General features: G+C 36.3%; 1 protein-coding gene across 6 annotated transcripts in view; it reads right to left on the bottom strand.

Annotated features, from left to right (window-relative positions):
- Window positions 1–3,766: 3,766 nt before the first annotated feature.
- GABRG2 (gamma-aminobutyric acid type A receptor subunit gamma2) overlaps window positions 3,767–19,522 on the bottom strand; it is a 95,990-nt gene continuing 80,234 nt past the window's right edge. For 3 of the 6 annotated variants that reach the window (XM_044388488.2, XM_044388489.2, XM_044388491.2), the window contains 4 exons: window positions 19,173–19,325; window positions 7,536–7,741; window positions 5,501–5,524; window positions 3,767–4,127 (listed from right to left, as the gene is read on the bottom strand). In XM_044388488.2, coding sequence (XP_044244423.1) covers window positions 3,852–4,127; window positions 5,501–5,524; window positions 7,536–7,741; window positions 19,173–19,325 — 659 coding nt within the window. In that variant the 3' untranslated portion in view covers window positions 3,767–3,851. The remainder of the gene's footprint in view (window positions 4,128–5,500; window positions 5,525–7,535; window positions 7,742–19,172; window positions 19,326–19,522) is intronic. The other 3 variants (XM_044388490.2, XM_026510918.3, XM_044388493.2) reach the window with 3 other exon arrangements.

The raw sequence follows: 19,522 nt of genomic DNA, 5'->3' as shown, positions 1-19,522 counted from the left end.
AGTTACAACTGGATTTACAATTGGTCTGTGATTTTTAACCTCAGAACAAGTAATAAATAAGTCCTACCACTTTCTTGATATAGTAGAAATAATGAGCCTATAGAGATGAGTCATGGGAAACTCTTTGGTTATCTATTGTCTCAAGCCATGATGGACAAAGGCCAACTCTGGGTCTGGAAATTTTCAGATAACTGGAGATCTCTTTTTTCAAACAGAATTCTGAAAGCAATAGGTAACATTGACCGTCGATTGATCATTACATTAGGTAGAGAACAAAAGAAATGCAAAATTTATCATCTTATCTCTTTTGCTGGGTATTCTGTCTCATTGCAATAAAGTAGAGCGAGGTCAAGATCAAAGAAAGAAGGCATCTTCAAATATGGTGGATCCTAAAGCATTAATAGAAAGATAAAGTATTCCAGAATTTTACTTCCAAATCCTGAAACGCAAAGACCCAATAGAAAGAAAGAGCAACAGTCAGATAGATGCCTCTCCCAGGTTTGTCATCAACTGGCTGTGTGACCTTTGGGCAATTAAACCAGCACTAAAAAATACAGCAGAGCTTTTGGTCTAGGTCATTCTCCCTTTCTCCTACACATTTGACAAAAATTCATAGTGACAAAGCATAGAGCTAGCAATTTTTGACATAATCCCCAAAGACCGCAGCATTTGGTTAATTTAATTTGACCTTCATCACAGACAAAAATTGTTGTTACAAGTCAGAATAATATTGAGACTTACTTAAAAAGGGGGATGAAGGCCATACAATGAATATGCACTCAGCTAAAGATAAGGGCATTGGGTTAGACAGAAGACAAAACCCAAGTGAAAGCTATTTTTTTTTTTAATGTCTGGAAGGTGAGAAAGAGATCTTTAAATTGGATGCAAGCAGCCACGAAAAGCCAAGAGAATGACAGGCAGAGGAAGGTTAGGGCAGCTGTGCTTGCAAAGGCTTACGCTACTTTCAAGAATTTCAAAGGACTTCAATAAAATATGACACTGTCTTTGGAGCATGTCTCCGTATGTTTTTTTTTAAGTTTGGGGGGTACAGAGAAAGGTTCTTTGGCCTTAAAAGTAGCTAATGCGTAAGATTTCCTCAACAAGAGAGTCTCAGATCTTCAAATATAGTTTAAAGGAATGTTTGCAATACAAATACTCCTGAAAAATGAAACCTCATTCTGTAGAATCACTTTAAGACAAACATGAGCATTGCTGGATTTTTTAAGGAAAACTGATCTGACGGAGGTGGGGGGATCACGGCAGCAGAATATCAGAGGCCCTGGAAATGAAGGAAGACACTTCTGACCACTTGTTGAGTGCTAAGTGCCACTACATGGGGTGGCATCATTATACCTTTTAGCTGGTAAAATGGAGGCTTATAGAGGATGAATTAACAATTGTCAGACAACAGGTAAATAGTAGAGTTGGAATCCCAATTATATCTGACACCAGTGCCCACGCTCTTAACCACACCACAAGTTTTGAGGTTTGAGCTTTACTTATTTGGTGACATTTCTTCCTTCCATTTCCATTCCTTACCCCAAATATCTCTCTTAATTTCTTTGAAGTGGGAATGCATAATAGGATCATACAGCTCACAAATCTCGCAGAAAGGGAAGGCAGCATTGGAGAACGCTACAGGAACCAGGGGTCACAATCTTTACAACAAACAAGTCCAGCCAGACCACTGACGTGTCACCATCAGTTAGAATGCAGCATTTTTATTGTAAAAGTCCACATATTAGGCAATTCCCTTTGTGAAAAGGTTTTTTCAAATACATAGATGGGGAGCAGCTAATAATTAAGAATTAGATTACATATAATGTATATTCATATTGCCAGTACTATGCACACATTGGAAAGCTAGCTTTTTTTGAGTGTCTCCATTACAGAATACATTTCAAGTTGACAATAATGTATTTCTTACCATTGAAAATTTGCCAACAACTCTCCCAAAGAGTCAACATTAAATATGTTAACAATTCAAAACATGAAAATAATTAATTCTATTTACATGTGTTTGAGGTTATATACTAGAGCACTGATATATTAAAGGTTTGTAAAATTGGCAGCTAAATGTGTTTCAAGATTCATCCAGATGACTCAATGAGGACCTTACGTAGTTTTATAACAAAGCTTTCTTTTCTATTCTTTTTAGATTATCAAGTTAATACTGGCTGTGATTGAATTATTCTTAGAGAAATGATTGCCATAAAGAAGAACTGACAACGGGTGCTATTTTAGAAAACTAAGGTTTCAGTATACGTACATGGAGGTGGAGCTCAACTCCTCATGTTTGAAGTCTGGGACAACCACTTCATGTGGTTATCACATAGCTGAATGAGGCCACAGTCATAGGTTCAAACTCCATGTAAGTCACTGATTGATTTGTTCTTTCAATTTTTAAAAATTAATCTTTAGTACTTTTTTCCTTTTTTTTTTAAACAGAGCATAGAATACAACATTCTGAACACCAGTCAGGTATGAATCCTGCTCTTGCCTGTCATGTCTTCAAGTGAAATTGTGGGTGGATGGGTCAAAGCTAACTCATCCCCAAACCTGGAAAAAAATATACAAACTCTAATTATGCCTTAGTAGACCCATTTCTGTGCATAAACATAGGACTTAGTATGGACTTTGGCTATTTTTGTTCATTATCAAAAATTTATTTTAGGCAAAGGTCTTTGGATCCTTCTGTTAATTTTCACAAGACCAAATAACAGTTGACAATGCTTATGTGAAAAGATGAATCACTGGTTCCACCTGGCTCCAAGAGAGTCACAGAAGCATATGAAGCCAGTTCACTTCAGACCTTATCTGTTGAGCACCAACTATGTGCCAGGCACTATATAAGGTGCTGAGGACCCAAAGAGGAAATGACAAGGATTCTGCCCACAAGGCACTCACAATCACTAGAAGCAGATCTTGAGATGGAGAATAAATTCTGTTATCCTAAAAGGAAGAAAAAATAGCTGCAAGCACATACAATTACTTTATACTCTATGAAATTGGGCATATGTAGAGGTGGCAAATGTCAATTATTTAGTTTCTATTTTACTGAAAGTGTTTTAATATGTCCTACATGGAAAAAAATAAGCTGTTCGAATCTTCATGCGTGAGGGAGGAGGTAGAGAAAATTCCTCCCTCCATTTCCAAACCCAAACCCTTATAATTACATTCATGATCCTTTTATAGCCCAAAGACACAGAATAAAAGACAATGCTTTATGATGTTAACTTCATTCCATTTATTTTGGCTCTAAAGAGATGCATGCATTAAACTTGAAGCATTCTACGCTATTGAAATATTTACATCATTGTACATGTGATGTGGAGGAAATTTTCTTCCTATCTTGGGATAGAGGTGTCATAGATTTCTAGTCTAGGCTTTTATAGTTAAAGTGACTTGTGATTTTTTTCAAATGAGGGAGATATCCTACGGACCAAATTTACTACAATCTGCCCCCAAATGAACATAGGGTAGTTTTGGACCTTTGCATCTAATTGTAATTGGAATTGATTAAGGACACCACCACTGTAAGTAGTCATGGCTTCCACTATTCCAATCATTGTAGCTGAAAAATATCTTGTTTGATTTCAGTGTTCTTGCTCTAATTTCACTTTGCCTTGCAGGTTTGAAACACAGCAAACATTAAAGTTCAAATTACACTTACCACAGGAGAGTTGGGCGCAAACAAGATGACATTAATACAATTTAGCAGGTTAGAACATAGAAACAAACTCAAATGATCATAAACCACACAGGGGATTATTTAAGTGGACTTAGGAAGGACATCTTCTCTCCATGAGATTTAGTGAATAAGACCCACATCAATAAAACCCATACCTCTTTCACAGGTAAAGGTAGGAAACCCAATAAACCAGATTGAACAAGCAGAAGGCAGTGGGGAAGAAGATCCGTGCATATGAGTCCATTTTGGCAATTCGAATATGTATCCTCCCGTGTCTCCAAGCTCCTGTTCGGCAGTCTTCAAAACAGCAGAAGAAACTGGCACAGTCCTTGCCATCCAGACACTCATACCCATATTCTTCATCTCTCTCTTGAAGGTGAGTGGCATTGTTCATTTGAATGGTTGCTGATCTTGGGCGGATATCAATGGTAGGGGCCTGAGACAAGGGTAGGGAAGAAGAGTTAGTTATACTTGATAAATCCTAGACTAGGTCTCCACAATGTCACCAAGGTGAATGATGAATCTGAAAATGAGTACTCAGGAATTGCTATGAAATTGTGATCTACAATGGTAAAATTGAACTTAGAAGGATAGCACATTTGCAGATTTCAGATTTTGAGCTTAAGCAGTGCAGCTGAAAATAATACCATCAAGCTAATAGCTATAGCAAGAAGATTGAACACCAAAAGAACTCAAAGTTTAAAGATTTAAATCAAACAACTACATGGAATCTTATTCTAGTAAATATTAGATGTGAGGTTGGTTACATGAAGGCATTTAATGGTGTTGCATGTGAGTAGAACAGAGAAATAAAATGCATCAATTTTGAACTCAAATTTTATGTCATGCTTACCTATAGGCAAATAGTAAACCCCATTACACTGAGCAAATGTACTAAATGCTATTAAAAGAAAATGTTAAAACATATATAAATATAGGAGTTTTATAAATATAGGAGTTTTCTGAGTTTATACCACAAATGGTATGGCTTATGTTTTAAAGAAATCAGTGTTCTGTCTACCATTCAGCATCTAGAAGCTTCAGAATGTCAGCAATGCTTACCTAATGTGAGTGAAAATTCAGAAAAAAAATGCTACTACCTTTTTACTATTTGAGAAGAAACTAATACCAACTAATTGAATGATAATTTAATCTTTGCTGCCATATTATGAAAGTACTATAAATCTCAGTGATTAATTTAATTTGGAGAAGTTAATTTTAGGATATTATAAATATGAACTCCAAGTTATTAGAATTCAACTGGGAAAATAAGTATCATTGCATTATTGCATGATAGAGCCAGAAGGCCCCTGGATTACCGTAAAAGGAAGGGATGGATATTTTAACTTAAAGCATTTCAAAGACAGTGTTAATTTTATACAATTGATAGGTTCAGAATTCAGAAAAATGGAGATTATTAAAGTTACTTATCCAAAAACAATCCTGTTTTGAATTGGGATTTAGCGAGTTACATTTTAAGAGCATTTATGGTATATATGGTAGGTACAGTCAGTGAATTTTATCTGAGAAGAGAGGATAAGTTTTGGCTTTGATATTTAAAGAAGCCCTTTTTTCTAATGACATGTCCTAGAGCATATAGCTTTATAGGGTCAAACCTCTGCGGATTAGTGTAGGGTTGATGATTCAACTCGAGAAATCTAATCTATAGAACTTTCTTCTTAAAATGCTCAAGAATGCTTAAATATCTACTCTCTAAAAAACAACAAAAAAAATCGAAACACCATGTAAGCGTTAATAATTAAATTCAGCAGTTGCATGCGGTGAATTTTCATTCCAAAAACATTATACCTTGAAGGAAAACATCCGAAGAAGCTTTGGGTTTGTAGACAGAAAAGAGAATTGCATTTTTTTTTTTTTAATTAAAAGAAAAAAAAAAAGAAAAAGAAAAAGACAAAATAAGATAAATTAAAAATACATTTCAAAAACATAGTAAAATGAACTGAAATTATAAACACAGAAGGACAATTCTGGGCTTGGAATAAAGTACATGCCTAAAGTTGGAAAACTGAATTTGGGGATTTCAAGAAATTAATCCACAATTATCAAACTGCAAAAGTCAATGTTGTTCACTTGTGAGGAAGCTTTCCATTGCCTGGCTTCCCTGTATAAAAGTACTGATTTGATTTTCTAATTAACATCAAGGAGGCCTTACTAGGTAAGTCTTAACACAGTGAACCAAAGGGCATATTTAATGAAAAAATGAAATTTCATCTTCTCATTCACAGTTTAGGCTCTTTCTAGTTGTGATAAATCATCTAATTGGCTTACAAGAGGGAAATCCATAAAATTTTCAGGTAATTTGATTTTTTCAGTTTCCGTAATCCCCTCTGCAATGATGTAGCTGTTAGAAAGAGTGTAAGGGCTTTTTCCGAAGGACTCTTGTTTAAAAGCTCACCGTCACATCCTTGTTAATGCTGGCATGTAATAATGCTGAGTGTCACAGACCCCTCTTCTTGGGGAAAAATGTAATGGAAAGTGAAAGATGGGGAGAAATAATAATTTTAAAAAAATAAGGAAAATAAAATAAGGATAGAAAAAAATGCAAAGATAGGCAAACAGGGAAGAAAAGGACTGCATAAAGCATAGTGAATATTTGGGAAATTAAGGATAAGCATTTCTTTTTGTATTAATCACCAAGAATAATGATGCTTTTTTCTTTACCTGTTACAGACTCTTACATTCAGATGTAAGAAGGCATACAAATATGCCATTTGTAGAACTTCATCAGGGTTCCTGGAGATCATCAGGATACAACCTAGAATCAGCTGTATTTCCTCATTAAAATATAGTACCCTCCAAAGTTGGTGGGTCAGAGAGCTAGCCACTATCAAGGCCCTCATGGCCCCTATGACAAACCAAGAAGGTATAAATTCAGGAAGCTAGGGTGACTTTCTTTGCCCCTAACTTAGAAGGGAATGGACCTTAACTTCCATGGGGCTTCCTAGAAGCCAGACAGCCACTATACTCAGGTGCATAAACGGGTAGCTACTTGCTCTCTTCAACATCTATATTAAAGGACAATTGCATTAGGCTTGTATATTTGTGCCTTATCATCTCTGTTTAAAGTTTGGTCACAAGGCGAAGTCATCCTACCTTTTTCCAAATCATTGAAATGAATCCAGGTTCAAAACTGTATAAATCATCAACATCAACCATCATCATCAACTATTAACGGTAAAGACTTTCATTTGTAAGGCACCATTAATGCTTTTTACCTTCATTACTACAGCAGCCCTTTAAGATAAGTATTTCTTATATATGAGAAAACAAAGACACAGGGAGGCTAAGTAACTTGCCCAAACAATAGATGGTCCATTTCATTTAAAAACAAAATGAAACATTTTGAGTATGAAACCAGTCGTAGTCCTCTGGTGGTAAAACACACACATACAATTACTTGCAAAAGTGTGGTGATCTTTGAAACTTCAGGAACATTGTGGCTTCCCAGTGGAAAGCCTTGAATGAAAATGTTAATTTAAAACATGAATAATTTAAGAATGTTATAGTAAGTAGCAGAAAGATGACAATCAATGAAACCCAGAGTAACAGCAACTAGAAAATAAATGCATGTCTCAGCAAGGTTTATAATCCCCATGATATGAAGAGAATAAGAGTCTGCCTTAGTGAATCAATCAGGTCTCTCCCAAGTAAATAATGACCAAAACTAATTCTTATGGCCTGGCCAAACTCATACATTCTGCTTTCGTTCTGGAGCCCAAAGTGTTGAGGCTTAACCTGCACACAGGCTAAGACCAAGCCAAAACAAAACCAGGTGGCCTTTTACATAAAAATTTCAGTGATCCCAATGAGAAATGATACATACAGGGTTTTTCTTCTTTTTGTCTTTATCCTTGCTTGGTTTCCGGTTGCTGACAAAATAATGCAGGGTGCCATATTCCACCAAAGCAGAGAAGACAAAGATGAAGCAAACAGATACAAAGAGATCCATTGCTGTAACATAGGAGACCTTGGGGAGTGACTTCCGGGCAATGGTGCTGAGGGTGGTCATTGTCAGGACAGTGGTGATACCTGAAGAAAAGTACAGTAAAACAGCTCATGTGACCTCATCAGCAAGGTGGGTAACTGAGTCACTACTGAGACCAAATTTGTTTTGTGACTTTTGATAAGCAACCTCAGTAATGGGGAAGGAAGCATAACTGTAATCCATTCACTCTGACCACGAATATTTATTGCCTGCTTACTTATCAATTACTCTGATAAACACTGACTACATGCTGACAACTAAGACATGTTCCCTGACCTTATGTACCTTATATTTTAGTGATAGAGAACACTATAAATCAAGTGAGCAAAGAGAAGTATAATTGCAAATTATGGCTTATGTGATGGAGAACAGCAGGGTTGGTGAAAACCTAATTAGATGGAACACTGAGGAAAGACATCTTTGAGGAGGTGATATTTAAGGAGAAGTTTAGAAGACACCAACTTCCGACTAATTGCAAGGTAATTAAAGGAAGATACTGAGGAAGGGACACATTACCTTTTTTAAAAAATTTAGAATACCTAGCATCTGGGGAGAGGCAAGGGTAATGAAGGTGATGTTGAGATAACAGAAGTTATACAGAGCATGCAAAGAAGGTCACACTTTATTTAAAGTACAAGGAGAATCCATTAAGGGTATCAAATAAAGGAGATGACCTAAGTGACATGTTCTGATTAATGAACTTTTTAAAGACTATTAGAGAGAAAATGGTGCAGAAGGATCCTGAGCTCACCACTCCCACAGATATACCAAGGTGTAACAACTACAAGTATTGCAACTCCCTCTGAAAATGACCTGAAGATTGGCAGAACATATCTTCTTTAACAGCTAAAGTCATAAAAAGAAAGCCACATCAAGAAGGGTAGGAGGGAAGAGGCATGGTTAGGAACCAAACTACTGCTGTGACTACCCAGAAGTGGGAGGGACAGCACAAGCATGGAGGAACAAGGGGATGGGCACCCCCATCCTTGGGTGCCTATACTGAGATGGGCCCCCATAATGTCTGGTTTTAAAAATCAGCAAGCCTTAACTCCAGGAGAGCCAGAGTCATAGGAAACCAAGTCTCTACTTCTTTTAATTAAAGGGCCAACATGCTATATTACTCAGCATGTATTCCAGCACAGAAGAACCAGTTTGATAAGTGCCTGGGTTATACATGATGAAGATTTATTGACTGATTTTTTAACATGTGTCAGAGGGGCAAGAATCTGCAGAAGCTTTCTCCAGGAACAGAAGTGCTGATGGGCACCATTTTTCTTACCCTATTTCAGCCTAGATGGCTATATGCTTGCAAAATCCAGTTCTGAAACTCTCTACTTGCTAGCAGCACTTGCCCCATTCCATCACTCAACAGATCCATCTTACATAATCCACCCTCCCCAGTCCCCTCCAAAAAGACTCCTATCCTGCCATAACTGGGCAGGTGGCCCTTGCCAGAATCAGTGTTCCCCCAAAGCAAACCTTGCGCCAGGGACTGGGGAGCTAACCCCACACACTAGCATGCCCATAGTAGCTATAACTAAGCCTCTCAGCTCATTGTTCTAGGGGCAGATCCTACCCACCACTGTGCCCACAGCAGTCACAGCCACAACAGGAGGGTGTGCACAGCCACAACAGGAGGGTGTGCACAACCTACACAGAGGACATCCCTGGAGCACCGGGTTCTGGTTATCAGGAGGGGATTGTGCCACAGGGCACCTTCAACATCAACATAAGGCTACTACTTTCAAGGTCAGGAGATGTAGGACCCACCTGATAAATGAGGAGACATAGGAGTATGTTTCAACAAACAAAAAACAAGACAAAACCACAGAAAAAGAGCTAAACAAAATGGAGATAAGCAAACTACTTGACAAAGAGTTCAAAGTAATGGTCACAAAAATACAGAACTTGACAGGTGAGTGAATGAACTCAAAGAAACAGAAAATATAATAACCAGTAAGAGCCAAAAATACAAAAATTAAAATTAAAAATACCCTAGTGGAAATCAACAGAAGATTAGAGGATGCAGAATGAGCTAGCTGGAAAACAGGATAATGGAAAGCACCCACGCTGAACAGCAAAAACAAAAAATAATTTTAAAAAATGAAAATAGGTTAAGGAATCTCTGAGACCACATCAAGCATGCTAACATTCGTATGTTAGAGGTTCCAGAAGAAGGAGAGAGAAAGAAGAGGACAGAAACTAAAAACATCCCTAATCTGGGGAAAAAAAAATAACAGACATCCAGGTTAGGAAGCCCCTAGCAAGTTAAACCCAAGGAGGTCCACAATAAGACACATAATTAAAATAGAAAAATTTAAATAGACAATCTTAAAAGCAGCAGGAGAGGGACGAACAATTACATAAAAGGGAAAACCCTCTAAGGCTATCAGCCAATTTTTTTTTCAGCAGAGACTTTGCAGGCATCATATTCAAAGCGCTGAAAGGAAAAAAACCTACAAGCAAGAGGACTACATTTGGCAAAGCTATCATTCAGAATTGAATGAGAGAGAAGGTTTCCCAAACAAAAGTTACAGGAGTTCATCACCATTACACTGGCCTTATAAGAAATGTAAGACAGACTTCTTTAAGTGGAAAATGAAAAGCCATAACTAGAAATAAGAAAATTATGGCAAGAAAAATACATTAAAGGTAGCAAATTAATCACTTATTTAGCTAGTATGAAGGTTAAAATGCAAAATTAGTATAATTGATTATATCTACAAAAATTAAGGAATACATAAAATGAAAAGATTAAAATATGGCATCATATACATAAACATGGAGAGTAAAACTAGTGCTTTTAGAATGTGTCTGAACTTAAGCAACCACCGACTTAATATAGACTGCTATATACTTAGGATGTCATATATGAACATCATGGTAGCCACAAACCAAAAATTTATACCCCCCCCAAAAAAAAACCAAAGTGAGAGTAATTGAAGCATAACCCTAAAGAAAGTTCTCAAACTATAAGGGAAAAGAGCAAAAGAATATAGGAAGAAAGAAGAACTATAAACAACCAGAAAACAATTTTTTAAAATGTCAATAAATACATACCTATTGATACTTTACAAATGGACTAAATGCTTCAATCAAAAGACAGAGTGAACAGATTAAAAAAACAAGACCTATCTAAATGCTGCCCTAGAAGAGAATACTTCAGACCTAAAGACATACAAACTGAAAGTAAAGGTATGGAAAAATATATTCCATGCAAATGAAAGAAAAAAAAGCTGGGACAGAAATACTTAGAAGGGCATTACATAATGATAAAAAGACCAATGCAGCAAGAAGACATAACATTTGTAAATATCTCCACACCCAACATAGGAACACCTAAACATATAAAGCAAATATTAACAGACAAAAGGGGGAAAATTGTCAGTAATACAATAATAGTAAGGGATTTTAACAGCCCATTTACATCAGTGGCTAGAATATCCAGACAGAAAATCAGTTGAGAAACAGTGGCTTTAAATGACATATTAGACCAGATAGACTTAACAGATATATACAGAAAATTCCATTTAAAATTAGCAGAATACACATTCTTTTTCAAGTGCACATGGAGCATTCTTTAGGATGGAGCACACATTAGGCCACAAAACAAGTCTCAATAACCTTAACAAGATTGAAATCATCATTTTCAACCACAACGGTATGAAAGTAGGAATCAGTTACAAGGAAGAAACAGAAAGACATGGAGTCTAAAAGGCATACTACTGAAGAACAAATAGTCAAGGAAGAAATCAAAGAGGAAATTTAAAAATATGTGGTGGGGTGTCTGGGTGGCTCTGTCATTTAAGTGTCTGCCTCAGCTTAGCTCATAATCTCAGGGTCATGGGACTGAGCCCTGTGTTGTGTTGGGCTCCCTGCTCAGCGGGGAGTCTGCTTCTCCCTCTCTCTCTGCCCAGCCCCTCTCTGCTCATTCTCTCTCTCTCTCTCGAATAAATAAATAAAATCTTGAAAAAAAATATATATGGATACAAATGAAAATGGAAATACTATGGTTCAAAATCTTTGGGATATAGGAAATTTATAGCAATACAGGTCCACCTCATGAAACAATCAAGCAAAAAAATCTCAAACCTAACAATCTCAAATCTAACCTTATACCTCAAGGAACTAGAAAGAGATGAACAAAGCCTAAGGTTAGTAGAAGGAAGGAATAATAAAGATCAGATTGGAAATAAAAGAAATAGAGACTAGAAATAAAAGAAATAGAGACTAAAAAAGAAAAGATGAAACTAAAAGCCTGTTCCTTTAAAAGATAAAATTGATAAATCTTTAGTATCAAGAAAAAAATAAAAGACTCAAAATCAGAAATGAAAGAAGTTATAAGCAACAAGACAAATATAAAAAACAACAATATAAAAAATTGTATGCCAACAAATTGGACAACCTAGAAGAAATGGATAAATTCCTAGAAATATACAATCATCTAAGACTGAATCAGGAAGAAATAAAAACTGAACAGACCAATTACTAGTAATGAAATTGAAGTGGTATTCAAAAAACTCCCAACGAACAGAAGTCCAAGACCAGATGGCTTCACAGATGAATTCTACTGAACACTGAAAGAAGAGTTAATAGCTATCTCTCTCAAACTATTCAAAAATGGAAGAGAAAGGAATGCTTCCAAATTCATCTTATGAGGCCAGCATTACCCTCATACAAAAAAGACACTACAAAGAGAGGGACACAGAGAATTGCAGACCAATATCCCTGATGAATACAGACATAAAAATTCTCAACAAAATATTAGCAAACTGAATTCAACAATACATTGAAAGGATCATTCAACATGATTAAGTGAGATTTATTCCAAGGATACAAGGATTGTTCAACATGTGTAAATCAATGTGATACACTACATTAACAAAAGATAAAAATTGTATGAACATCTCTATAGATGCAGAAAGACACTGGACTGAATTCAAAATCCATTCATGATATAAATTCTCAACAAAGTGGGTATAGAAGGAATGTACCTCAACAAAATAAAGGCCATATATGAAAAACCCACAGCCAACATTATACGCATTGGTGATCTAGATCTAAGATCAAGAACAAGACAAGGATATCCACTCTTACCACATTTATTCAACATAGTATCAGAAGTCCTAGCTACAGCAATCAGACAAGAAAAAGAAATAAATGGCATCTGAACTGGTAATAGGTAAAACTGCTATTTGCTGATGATGTGATACTAATATATAAAAAACCCTAAAGACTCCACCAAAAAAAAAAAAAGAAATGGAACGAATAAATGAATTCAGTGAAATTGTAGGATGCAAAATCAATATACAGAAATCTGTTGTGTCTATACATTAACAATAAAATAGCAGAGAGATTAAGAAAACAATCCTCTGTAATTTCATCAAAAACAAAATACTTATGAATAAATTCAACCAAGGAATTAAAAGACTTTACTCTGAAAAAGATAAGAAATGGAAGACAACACAAATAAATGGAAATATATACCATGCTCATGATTTGGAAGAATTAATATTGTTAAAATGTCCAAATTATCCAAAGCAATGTACAAATTCAGTACAGTCTCTATCAAAATACCAATAGCATTTATTGCAATCCTAAAATTAGTATGGAACCCTAAAAGACCCTTAATTGCCAAAGCAATCTTAAGGACAAAGCTGGAGGTATCAAAGTCCCAGATTTGAAACTATACCAGAAATCTATAGTAATCAAAATGGTATAGTACTGGCACAAAATCAGACATATAAATCAATGGATTGGAATAAAAAGCCCCCAAATAAATGCACGCTTATATGGTAAATTAATCTATAAGAAAGGAGGCAAGAATATGCAGTGGGAAAAAGTCAGTCTCTTTAATAAATGAGTGTTGGAAAAACTGGACAGCTACATGTGAAAGAATGAAACTGGATTACTTTCTTGCATCATATACAAAAATCAACTTAAGATGGATTAAAGACCTAAATGTAAGACCTAAAACCATAAATCTCCTAAAAGAAAACATAGCTAGTAAACTCAGGAACCTCAGCGTTTGCAATATTTTTTCTGAATATGTCTCTTGAGCCAAGGAAAACATAAGCAAAAAAATAATTGGGACAGAATCAAACTAAACACCTTTTTCCATAGCAATGGAAACTATCAACAAAACAAAAAGACAACCTAATGAATGGGAGAAGATATTTGCGAATGACTTACGTGGTAAGGGGTTAATATCCAAAATACATAAAGAACTCCTACACCTCAACACCAAAAAAAAATAAATAAATAACCTAATTAAAAATGGGTAGAACCACCTGAATAGACATTTTTCCAAAGAAGACTCACAGAAATAGCCAAGAGACTCATGAAAAGATGCTCAGCATCACTCATAATTAGGGAAATGCAAATCAAAACAATGATAAAATATCACCTCACACCTGTCAGAATGGCTAGCATCAAAAAGATAAGAAATGAAAGTCATGGCAAGGATGTGGAGATAAGGGAGCCCTTACATACACTGTTGTTAAAAATATAAATGGGTGTAGCCACTCTGGAAAACAGTATGGAGTTTCTTCAAAACACAAAAAATAGAAATACTATATGATCTAGTAATTCCACTTCTGGGTATTTACCTGAAGAAAATGAAAGCACTAATTCAAAAGTTATATGCACCCCTACGGTTATTGCAGTAGTATTTAAAATAGCCAAGATATGGAAGGAACCCACGTGTCTACTGATGGATGAACGGATAAGTATGGACTATTTCTCAGCCATAAGAAAAAACAAACAAACAAACAAAAAAACCAAAAAACTTGCCTTCTGTGACAACATGGATGGCCCTAGAGGGCATTATGCTAAGTAAAATAGATCAAAGACAAATGCCATGAATCTAAAAAATAAAATGTGCAAATGAGCAAGCAATAACAAAAATAGAAACAGAGTCATGAGAACTAAGGGAGATGGGTAGGGGTATAGGCAAAATAAGTGAAGGAGATTAAGAGGTACAAACTTCCAGTTATAGAATAAATAAGCCCCAAGAACCATGAGGCTCTCTTGGGTCATTATATCTTAGTTTAGTATCAAGTTTCCTCGTGTATTTTCTGTTATGAAATTCCAAGAGAGGAAAGATTGGTGTTGGTTGAAATAACTTCGCAGAAAAGAATAGCCTTTCATAGACAGGGATGATCAAGAAAACTGCAGTTATAAACTACAATCGTAGCCTTTTTCCTATATTATTATTAGGTAATAGCCCGCCTCCCTTTCTAATCTGTAAACTATGTGACAACAAAAGAGAACTCTATCTTAATGTCCTTTGTCACTTCATAGACAAGTATAGTGTTGGGACTCAATAAATACCCTTTGAACATATAGATGAAGCAATCAATGAATAATGTATCTATGATAGGTCAAAGAGACTCATCCTACATGACTTGTGGGAGAGAGTTTTAACTATACATAACAAGAGCTAACATTTATGGATCTCTTTCTTTGACCACGTACTTTATATTATTCCACAAAATCCTCACAATGAGGATTATCAGTTATGCTTTTTTTACAGATGAAAAAAACTTGAGCACAGAAAGAATAAGGAACTTGTCCATTGTAAAAAGTGAGAAAGGTGAGATACAAGCCTACAAAGTCTGACTTAAAATGCTATGCTCTGCCCCACATTGTTCTATTCCCTCTCTATGAATATGTACCTAATATGCAGCGTGAAGCACCAGACACTTGGGAGCTAGTGTATTTTCCTAACTCAGGATGATATGGACTGTGGGTCTTCCATATTGACATGGTAGAACCTTAGCAATGGTCAAGTTTCTCACCTACAAACTGGAGGTGGTGTGGGGAGGGGCATACCTCATAGTGTTCTTGGGAAGATTAAACTGAGTAATGTTCATTAAGTGTCAATTCCTAGTAAAATATCAATAAATGTGAGATTTTTAGAGAAGAACAGTCTGCTTCTCAAACTAAAAAAACTTCACTCAAGCTGTCCATGCAATAATTCATGGAGAAGTTCGTGACTAGACGTGATGACAGTTGGTATATATTGAGGAGAGAATTTAAAAACTAAATTGGCACCTTGGCCTTCACTTCACATTCAGGCCTCAAGCCACACTTGATCTATGGAGGAGTGACAATGTCACAATTCACAGTAGATACCATAGACAAGTTCACTTAAGAAAATCTGACATATCTAACTTGTAAGTTAAACACTTATCTAGCAAGTTGGGAAGACGTTATTTAGGATACATGGAAGTTCATCACAGCCATGTAAAAGAAGACTCTTGAAGAACCGCTTATGATATTTTCAGGTTTCTGGCTGGAGCCACAGGGAAGAGAACAGTGGGTGGCAGACAAGTGGTAGTTTGAACCGATCCACCCACCAACAAGATAGCTGGGGGTGGTTTTTAAGTCCAGTTATGCTAAGCAAAGAATCAGACTTACCTGGGATAGACGAAAACTATCCATGCTTTTATCAATCCCTCCAGTCTTGCATCAGGTAAGCTCTTCAGGCATGCTACCTCACCTCAGATTACTCGGATGAAAAGTACCAACTGGTGTTTTTATTGTTTCATCCGTCGACACTGAACCATCATTAAGGCTTACCAGCTACCACCTGTGTGCCAAACTACATTCAAGTGTTACAAGCCCCAAGATGACTGCTTCCCACGCTCTTGTGGTCTGAGCTCAGAAAGCAGAGTCTGAGCCCCGTAGGTACACTTATCTCACTCATCCAACAACTTGGCTTTGACTATTCTGTGACAATAAACTTAAGGTCCACAGGTGTTTAGGGTCATCTGGTTTAACTCTTGACTGTAAACGTTGGAAAAGGTAATGTGATCACACATTAGAATCATCTGGGGAATTTTTTTTTTTTTTTTAATCCTGACATGTGGGGCAAGCTCTCAAAATTTAAATAAGCATCTTCTGTGATTGGACAGAGGCAGCTATACACGTAAAGGCACCCTAGCGATGTAAACGTGCAGTTGGATTTAAGCACTGATCTAGAGAAGTGAGACAGCAAAGTTAACACAAATCGTCGTAGCTCAGCTGCCCCCCTTTCCCACAACTGGCCTTCAACAAGGCCTCACGCACAGAGCAAATCTAGACCCCATTAGCCAAGGTACAGATAGACCACCTGCTGGCCCTGTGACCTTGTGAATGTCATTTAACTTTGCAGCACCTCGGCTTCCTTAGCCCTACAAAATGTGTTCATAATTTTTATTATCACCACAACTTCTATATGAAGTTGTGAAGAGTAGAAAAGGCATGGGGACTCTATTACACATGTGTGACTTGCAGTAAAAGATCAGCGAATAGGAGCACCTACCTGTTATTTGTTCAGGGGCCTCTCCCTCATTCCTCATTCTTTAGCTCACTCACCTTGATCCTTTCTCCTACAGCAGTCTTTTGCCAGTGAGCACTCACTTAATGACTGGTTAAATGAATTATCAAAGTAGCCATTAGAGGCGTTTTGACCAGCAGAAGTCTGGACTTCAAGAGAAGAGACTGATCTGAAATCTTTCCCTTAAAATACTTTTGGTGTGGGTAGATGGGAATGTATTAATGCATTTGTTCCATCCATTCATAAGAGCATACGTTACTTGAATCATCAATGAAGTATCAGCTATATGCCAGGCACTATACCGGGAATGAAAAAAAAATCTATATTCTGATGTGAGAGACAGACATATTAACAAATAATGCAATACATTCTACTTACAGCAACAATAGGCTCGACATACTTTGGGTTTGTTTCAGCTGGTAGCATTAAACAAGATATTCTCATTGTTGAATAGGACTTGTTACAATGTACCGCATATAACAGAAAAATCCAAACAAAATTATTTTGCAACAGATGGGAGACTAAATTAGGTTTGGAAAAGGACAAACATGCAAATGATGTCTTCTTCCCAGTAATCTCTTTTGCCCTCAGTTTTAATAACCTGGTACAGAGCATTTTGTCAGAAAATGATCTATAGTTGACCCTTGAACTACATGGGTTTGAATTACATGGGTCCACTTATATGCAGATTTTTTCAATAAATAAAGCATAGTACAGTAAATGTATTTTCTCTTATGTTTTTTTAATAACATTTGCTTTTCTCTACCTTTATTATAAGAATACAGTATATAATACATGGACATATAATACATGTGTTACTGGTAAGGCTTCCAGTCAACAACAGGCAATTAGTTTGGGGGGAGTTAAAAGTTATATGTGGATCTTTGCACAGGTGGAGTTAGAGCTCCTAACCCCCATATATTTCAAGGGTCAACTGTAGGTGCTAACATTTCTAACGTCTTACTATGTTTCATGCGTGTTGCATGGAATACCTTATTTTCTTATTTTCTGTACCTAACTTAGGGTTTTATTAGATTAATTATTAATCTAATTAATTATTAGATTAATCTAATAGAAACCAACAGAAAATGATATATGTTTTACATTTGAGGAAAATATGATTTATAGAAATTAAGGAGCATTTCCAAGGCCATACTCTACATGTGGGACGAAATCCAGATTTATTGGATTTTAACACCTGAGCTCTTAACTACTGCAATTATATTTACTCACTAGCCAAAGAGTGAGCAAGAGATGTGGTTCTAGTTTCCACATAAAAAGGACTGTGATTGTAAAACTCATCTTTCAACAGCTTTATTCTTAGTTAAGTATTTAAATTCATGGACCTAGACCATGAATTTAAAGAACTAGTCCTTGTGAGTCTGTGGCTGTGTAATAATCTATGTGAACCTTCTTCCTCACATGAGGAAAAAGATATGAAAATCTAAGGTAAGTTTCTCTATATACAATACATCAAGCAAGATGCAAATAATCTTACAAGTGTATGTGTTTGTGGTGGGGAGGGGCGGTGTTCCCAAAACGTCACAGGTATTTTTCCAAAAATATTTCCAATGGTTAGAGCCAATTGCTGTGTATGCACATCTTCAAATGTCATGATGATAATTATGGATGTTGGAATTAATCAACAGCCAGTCATGTGCTGGTAAATGTGTAACAGTTGACTCTAGGGGAAAAAAAAGGCAGTTCTGATTTGTAGTGTTTGCCTATTTCCATGATGTTAATAATTTCACCTTGGCTGACTTCAATCTACCAATGTGACATCTCTCAATACATTTGGAAAGAATAAACACAGCCAGCTCTCATGAGCTTGTGTGAACAGCTCCGCATATAACTGCCCAGAGACCAAAACACAAAATCTACTGAAATTAGAAGTTTGGGCTTTTTTCCCCTAGTCAAACTTAAATTTATTAAGAGAATTTACTAAAGAAAGTGAATTGTGGTAATTAAGGAAAATGAGAATTGGCAAACTTGTAAACATTTTTTAATACGCTAGTTTTCTTTAAAATGAAATAATGGCATTTCTATGTAATTGCTGACTGAATTAAAAGCAAATCAACTTAGAAAGGGGAATGAAGATTACTGATACTGGATACTTATCTTGGAACACTAAAGCAAAAATAAATGTGTCTCACCTAAAGAAGTTCTGGCTGGAACAGCATCCTTATTGATCCAGAAAGATACCCAGGATAGGACAACGATGAGTGTGCAGGGGATGTAGGTCTGGATGGTGAAGTATCCCATCCTTCTGCTCAGGTCAAAATAGACAGACATGACCACATAATCTCCTGGAACAGAACAAAGATAGCATCATGCAAACCCTTATCAAACTTGGAAACCATTTAGAATAGGGAGCCCAGATATAAACCCATGCTTATATGGTCAATCAATGACAAAGGAGGCAAGAATATACAATGAGAAAGAGACAGTCTCCAATAAACGTTGTTGGAAAAGTTGGACAGCCATAAGCAAAAGAATGAAACTG

This window comes from Ursus arctos, unplaced genomic scaffold, assembly GCF_023065955.2.
Source record: "Ursus arctos isolate Adak ecotype North America unplaced genomic scaffold, UrsArc2.0 scaffold_15, whole genome shotgun sequence".
Classification (NCBI taxonomy): domain Eukaryota; kingdom Metazoa; phylum Chordata; class Mammalia; order Carnivora; family Ursidae; genus Ursus; species Ursus arctos.
This window is presented reverse-complemented; position numbering and strand designations above follow the sequence as displayed.